This window comes from Wolffia australiana, chromosome 10 (genome assembly GCF_029677425.1).
Source record: "Wolffia australiana isolate 7733 chromosome 10, ASM2967742v1".
NCBI lineage: Eukaryota > Viridiplantae > Streptophyta > Magnoliopsida > Alismatales > Araceae > Wolffia > Wolffia australiana.
In genome coordinates, this window is record NC_135844.1 from 11,445,001 (window position 1) to 11,452,442 (window position 7,442).

Sequence of the window (7,442 nt, forward strand, 5' to 3'; positions counted from 1 at the left end):
TAGTACAATATCTCTATCGGTTTCATCTGTCCTAGTGCGACAGCATCAATAAAAGATTACATGTTCAAAATTATATATCATCCAGTAATGGCGTTCTATCTAAATTTCGAAATTTCTTTGATCAAACCATCACTTCTGATCCATCATAGAGAAAAGATTGGACAAAAGAGTAGACACCATTTAAAAATAAAGTTCCTTAAGACTACTAAGCCTACGATATTAGAAATTTTTCTCAAAGAAAAAAAGCCAAACTAACCATGCTAAATTGTATTTTGACTAGACCAAATGAGAATAAAACCCACGATAAATCAAAACCCAAAATTATCAGTTAACTAGAATTACTCGCCTCGTAATCTCCCAAAATTAATAATCTCCCACTATTGAAATAATACTGATAAGGTACATTGTAACCAGAAATCCCTCTGTTTCTTGGTTCCAGTCCAGTCACGTCTTTTCGGGTTGGGCTCGACGACGAAAAATCGCGGACACATCTCCGCCGTTCATTCGGCCATTCCCTCCCAAAGACGGTTTCTCGATTCTATAAATAATGCCCTCTCTTTCACTCTCACTCATCACCTTCTCCTCATGGAGCAGCAGATGGCGTCTCAGAGAAAGAGAGCACTTCCTGTAAGCAACCCATCAACCATTTACCAGAGAACTCATCGGACACTTACGCTCTCTCTCTCTCTTTCTCCCATTCTCTTTCTCTCTCTTCATCTCCATCTCTCACTCTCTTTCCCATTCTCTTTCTCTCTTTATCTCCATCTCTCTCTCTTTCCCATTCTCTCTTTCTCTCTCTCTCTCTCTCTCTCTCTCTCTCTTTCCCATTCTCTTTCTCTCCATATCTCTCTCTCTCTCTCTCTCTCTCTCTCTCTCTCTTTCCCATTCTCTTTCTCTCTCTTTCTCTCCATATCTCTCTCTCTTTCCCATTCTCTTTCTCTCTCTTTCTCTCCATATCTCTCTCTCTCTTTCCCATTCTCTTTCTCTCTCTTTCTCTCCATATCTCTCTCTCTCTCTCTCTCTCTCTCTCTCTCTCTCTCTCTCTCTCTCTCTCTCTCTCTCTCTCTCTCTCTCTCTCTCTCTCTCTCTCTCTCTCTCTCTTTCCCATTCTCTTTCTCTCTCTTTCTCTCCATATCTCTCTCTCTTTCCCATTCTCTTTCTCTCTCTTTCTCTCCATATCTCTCTCTCTCTTTCCCATTCTCTTTCTCTCTCTTTCTCTCCCTATCTCTCTCTCTCTCTTTCCCATTCTCTTTCTCTCTCTTTCTCTCCATATCTCTCTCTCTCTCTCCATATATATCTCTCTCTTTTCAATTCTCTTTCTCTCCTTATCTCTCTCTCTCTTTCCCATTCTCTTTCTCTCTCTTTCTCTCCATATCTCTCTCTCTCTCTCCATATATATCTCTCTCTTTTCAATTCTCTTTCTCTCCTTATCTCTCTCTCTCTTTCCCATTCTCTTTCTCTCTCTCCCCATATCTCTCTCTCTCTCTTTCTCGTTCTCTTTCTCTCTCTCTCTCCATATCTCTCTCTCTCTTTTCAATTCTCTTTTTCTCCATATCTCTCTCTCTCTCTTTTCAATTCTCTTTCTCTCCATATCTCTCTCTCTCTATTTCTTTCTTTCTTTTTCTTCCCAATTCTCTCGTTCTCTCTCTCTCTCTCTTTCTTTGTTTCCATCTCTCTCGTTCTCTCCATCTCTCTCATTCTCTCTTTCCTTCCATCTGTCTTTCTATCCATCTCTCTCTCTCTCTCCATATCTCTCTCTCTCTCTCATTCTCTCCATCTCTCTCTCGCTCTCTCTTCTCTCCATCTCTCTCTCTCTCTCTCTATTTCGCCTTCCATCTCTGTCTTTCCATCCATCTCTCTCTTTTTCTTTCTTTCCATCTCTCTTTCTCTCCATCTTCTCTCTTTCTTTCCATTTCTCTCTCTCTCTCTCTCTTTCTTTCCATTTCTTTCTCTCTCTTTCTCTCTTTCTTTCCATTTCTCTCTCTCTCTTTCCATCTCTCTCTTTCTCTCTCTACATCGCGCTCTCTCTCTCTCCATTCATCTCTCCACCTTTCTCTCCTTTCTCCCCGTCTCCGTATATTTATTTCTCTCTCTCCCTCTGATTTCCTCTTGTCCCCGCTGAATTTCATGGGTCTGGCGTTCCTTCAGGCGGCGGTTCTTCTTCTGGTTATCCTCTGCGCTTCTTGTCCCGGCACGGTGGAATGCAGGAGAAAGAGACACGGCTCGCTGGTGTGGAGAGGGGAAAAGGGCTATGAAGGCTCCTCAACGTTCTCTTACAGGACGATGGGGGCATGCAGGGCGCTGACCGTATCGGTGAAAGATTTTGGGGCCGTAGCAGATGGAGTTACGTCCAATACCAAGGCGTTTCAGGCGGCGGTGGCTCATCTGAAGAAGGAGGCGCCGTGCAACGTTGGCGGAGGACAGCTTTACGTTCCGCCCGGCCGGTGGGTCACCGGCAGCTTCAACCTCACTAGTTGCTTCACGCTCTATCTTCACCGAGAGGCGGTTATCCTTGGCTCCCAGGTCTGCCTCTCTCTCTCTCTCTCTCTCTCTCTCTCTCTCTCTCTCTCTATCTATCTATCTCTTTCAGTCTCTCTCTCCTCTCTCTCTATGCCTTTCTGTCTCCCTCTCTCCTCTCTCCATCGCTCCCTCTCTCTCGATCTCTCTATCTTTCTTGATCTCTTGGTTTTTCTTGTTATATTTTCATGCTCTCTCTTTCGCTCCTTCTCTCTTTCTCCCTCAGTCTATCATGCTATATTTTCTTCTTCTCTCTTCATTCTCTACAACTCTCCCCCTCAGTCTATCATGCTAAATTTTATTCTTCTCTCTTCCTGCTCTCTTTCTCTCTCCCTCAGTTATCATGCTATATTTTTCTTTCGCTCTCTTCATGTTCTCTCACTCTGCCTATCAGTCTATCGTGTTATGTTTTCTTCTTCTCTCCTTATACTCTCTCTACCTCCCCCTCAGTCTTTGTTGATGTCTCGGTCTTTCTTGCTCTCTCTCTTACTGAGTCCTTAATGTATGGGTCCTTCTTGTTCTCTTTTCTCACTCTTTCTTCATGCTTTCACTCTCTTGCTGAGATGGGTATTTCTTTCTCTCTGTCTATATCTGGGTATTTCTTGCTCTCCTTGCTCACTATTCTTCATGTCTTCTCTCTCTAGATGTCATTCTCTCCCGCTGTCATTCTTTTTGACTCGCTCGCTCCTCTCTCTTCGTTTTACCTTATTCTCTCTTATTTTTCTCTCTCTATCTCTGTCATTCTCACTCCCAAGTTTTCTCTCTCCAACTCTATTCTCGTGACTTTCCGAGTTGGGCACTTTCCCCGCACGCAGGATTAATGATGAGAGAGAAACCCAGAGGAGGAATCTTTAGTTAAACAGATGGAGAAATACAAAGCAGTAGGGCCCAGATTTAGGTCGCGTCAGTAGCGAACGTATTTTCCGTCTGACAATATTTTATCCCCAGTCTGTTCGAGGAAGTTTCTGATTTCCCATCTAGAAAATGATTACTCTTGCTTTCCTTTTCAGTCCGCCTATTTAGCGAGAGAAAATCGAAATTTCTTCCAACATGATTTCATCAGTTATTGGAAAACAAAATTGAATTTCTTTACAATTGTACTTTTATCGTTGTTATGAAGAATTTTTGAGCTGAACCCATTAGACTTTCCAATGATCAAGCGACCTATAAGCTAGAGAGAGAAAATAAAGCTCACACACTCCCTCTAACTATCTAGAGAGAAACCATTGGAGATATTCTTTTTTTTGGATATAAATACTTCCCTTTCTCTGGAAACTCTCTGAGGAATAAGATTAAGACCCACGTGATCTCAAAGCTAGAGAGAGAAAATCTTATTATTCCTCGTAATTGAACGATCATGCAGGACATGAACGAGTGGCCGATCATTGATCCCCTCCCATCCTACGGCCGAGGCAGGGACGCCCCAGGAGGGCGATACAGCAGCCTCATCCTCGGCTCAAACCTCACCGACGTCGCCATTACTGGTACCGTCAAACATCCTCAAGAACAACTAACGGATGACTGACAGAACGTCCGTTCCATCCCGTTCTATTCCGTCGTCAATTTTCCTCTCACGAGCCTTCTGCTATTTCTGCAGGGAATAACGGCACCATCGACGGCCAGGGAGCGGAGTGGTGGTCAAAGTTCAAAGGGCAGAAACTCCATTACACTCGTGGTTACCTCATCGAGCTCATGTTCTCCGATCAGATCCTCATCTCTAATATCACCCTCGTTAACTCTCCTTCCTGGAATATTCACCCTATCTACTCCAGGTTTAATCCTCGATTTAGGGTTAGGGGTAGGGATTTTTTTGGGTGCCCAGAGGATGATATAGTTAACAGTTTTTGTGTTATCCTGGCAGCAATATCATCGTCTCCGGTGTCACCATTCTCGCTCCAGTTAACTCTCCCAACACCGATGGCATCAACCCAGGTGAGCAGAACCATGATATTTGAGAGAGGAAGGAGCAAGAGGGAGAGAACTAAAGTTAGAAAAGCTTAGAAGAGTGAGAAAATCTGATCCTATGTTTGAGAGACCCAAGTCTGACTAGGAAGACAATTAAGGATAAGTTGTAGGGGGGTAGAGTGAATGAGATGGATGAAAGGTGATGGGAAGAGAGAGATTGATAGATAGAGAGGAAAGAGAGAGAATAATATATAGAGAGTGAGAGAAACAGATAAAGACTGATAGATAGAAACAAGAAAAGATGCAGAGATTGGGAGAGGGAGAGAGAGATAAAGGTAGATAGAGAGATGGAAATAGAGATAGATAGATTGAAAGAGGAGATAGAGAGATAGGAATACAGATATGTAGATAAAATGATTGATAGATAGAGAGAGGGAGAGAGAAAGAAAGGGAGAAATCGATATGTATATAGAAAGAGAGGGAGCAGAGAGAGAGATAGAAAAGAGAGGGAGAGAGGAAGAGAAATAAATGGATGGATAGATTGATAGACAGAGAGGAAGGGGAAGATAGACATAGAAAAATAGATAAATATAGAGAGAGATAGAAAGAGAGGGAGAGATAAAAAGCTAGAAAGAGAGGACAGAGAGAGCTAGAGAGAGAGAGCAAGAGAGAGAACGAGAAAGAGAGAGAGAGAGAGAGAGCAAGAGAGCGAGAGCAAGAAAGAGAGCCAGACAGAGAGAGAGAGCAAGAGGAAGAGAAAGAGAGAGAGAGAGAGAGAGAGCAAGAGAGCGAGAGCAAGAAAGAGAGCCAGACAGAGAGAGAGAGCAAGAGGAAGAGAAAGAGAGAGAGAGAGAGAGAGAGAGAGAGAGAGAGAGTCAAACTGTCTAAGTCTCGACTAATGGCTCGCTCTTGTGGCAACCGAATGGCAGATTCATGCACGCAGGTGAAGATCGAGGACTGCTCCGTCGTCTCCGGAGACGACTGTGTGGCCGTGAAGAGCGGCTGGGACGAGTACGGCATCTCCATGGGCATGCCCACCCGCCATCTCCTTATCCGCCGCCTCGCCTGCGTCTCCCCCACCAGCGCCGTCATCGCCATCGGCAGCGAGATGTCCGGCGGCATAGAAGACGTCCGCGCCGAGGAGATCACAGCCGTCGATTCTGAATCCGGCGTTCGCATCAAGACCGCCGTCGGCCGAGGGGCCTTCGTCAAGAACATCTTCGTCAAGGGTTTTGTGATGAAGACGATGAAGATGGCGTTCTGGATGACGGGAAGCTACGGGTCTCACCCGGACGACGGGTTCGACCCCGCTGCCGTCCCCGTCGTCTCCGGCGTCAGCTACAGCGATATCTCCGCCGTTAACGTTACTACTGCAGGCAGGTTGGAGGGTATTCCAGGCGCGCCCTTCTCTGGAATTTGCATATCTAACGCGACTATTGAGGTTATCAAGTCGAAGAAGGCGCCGTGGACGTGCGCGGATGTGGAAGGAAGCGCCGCGGGGGTCTCGCCGCCGCCGTGCGCGGCGTTGCCTGACGGGGGCGCCGCTGCTGGGTCTTGTCCCTACCCCTCGGAGAAGCTGGCCATTGATTTGGTCGAGCTGAAGGAGTGTTCCTCCGCTGTGCCTCGTTGACCTGTTCTCTGTTTTTATCGATGCCTAGCTCTCTGTTATCTGTTTCCATAATGATCAAGAGAGAAAGAGAGGGTGAGAGAAAGAGAGAGGGTGAAAGCGAGCGAGAGAGAGAGAGAGAGTCTATTTTATCTCTATACCTGTTAAACTCTTTAGTGAATTTAGAAATTTACACTGCTAATTTAGTATCATCATCAATGCTCATGTGCTCATTGTCGATCCCTGACACCATTTTATCTGTTTCCGTGATGGTCAAGAGAGGGAGAGAGAGAGGAAGAGAGAGAGAGAGAGATTGAGTTTATTTTTATCTCTATATCTATTTAAATCTTGAGTGGGTTTAGCAATTTACAATGCTAATTTAGCTTCATCATTAGTGCTCATATGTATCGGTTGAAGCATGTCGAGAATCTAATTTAATTGGTTTATAGAGATTTAAGCTTACCTCATGTTTACTGGATTTATTTTAGGCAAAATTTGAGGAGCTACTTTTTTTATTTACCCATTTTATTTTTAAATGGTGCTAGTTATTTTATTTATTTGTATAACTTTAGTTCTGATATCAGAAGTTTTTCCATAATTTATTGTATTAAAATGATTAAAATCATAATTTAAACAAGCAGTTAAGAATATCTTCGTCCTAATATCTTGGTTACATCATATTTTCGTGTAAAATTAATATGGATTAGTTACACAAGGATCAAGATTTGATCTGAAGACATATCTTCATTATAATATCAAGATTGTTTGACCATTTCCTCCAATTCATGATAGCGCATAGATAAATATCATGGGAATATTAAATGGATCTAAACAAGAGGGAGAAACCTTTGGAAACATTTGTTTTTAAATCACATATTCATCTTTTCTGAAAATTGTAAAACTATATTTGTTTCATATACTATGAATAATATGATTATAATGGGAAGAGCTTCATTTTATCATATCTCAGTTTATTTAGTTATATTAAAACTATTACTACATTAAATTATCATGTCTTCTTATTTTAATTTCCCTCTCTGTTTTATTGTTGACGCCTAGTGCATCCCTTTGAGAAAATTGAGCACCGTCTCTGTTTTGGGATAGTTTTTATTTTCGGGAATTTGTTCAAGAGTCATTTAAAGTATGTAAATGCCTAAATATATTAAATAGTAATAAAAAATTCAAGCTTCACAGTACATTATTTTAGCTTTTGTGATGCCCTCTAAATGTCCGTATACTCTAGTAATCAGTGTATATGTGTATTTATACTGTATTATTAAAGTGTGTACTAGAGTACTAGTATACTAGTGTATTTTGGGCCAGTAGTGTTATGTGTATTTTTTTTTATTGTGTTTTTCTTTTTTTATATTATCTTACCTTACCATTGTCCTGATTTTATTATTTAGGATCAGAT

General features: G+C 42.6%; 1 protein-coding gene across 1 annotated transcript; it reads left to right on the forward strand.

Moving 5' to 3' along the window:
- Positions 1 to 578: 578 nt before the first annotated feature.
- LOC144708643 (putative polygalacturonase) lies at positions 579 to 6,090 on the forward strand. The gene is made up of 6 exons (XM_078582055.1): positions 579 to 627; positions 2,149 to 2,523; positions 3,881 to 4,001; positions 4,115 to 4,289; positions 4,379 to 4,449; positions 5,352 to 6,090. Exons 1-6 carry the CDS (start codon positions 586 to 588, stop codon positions 6,050 to 6,052), a joined length of 1,485 nt encoding a protein of 494 aa, XP_078438181.1. The 5' UTR covers positions 579 to 585; the 3' UTR covers positions 6,053 to 6,090.
- Positions 6,091 to 7,442: the final 1,352 nt, after the last annotated feature.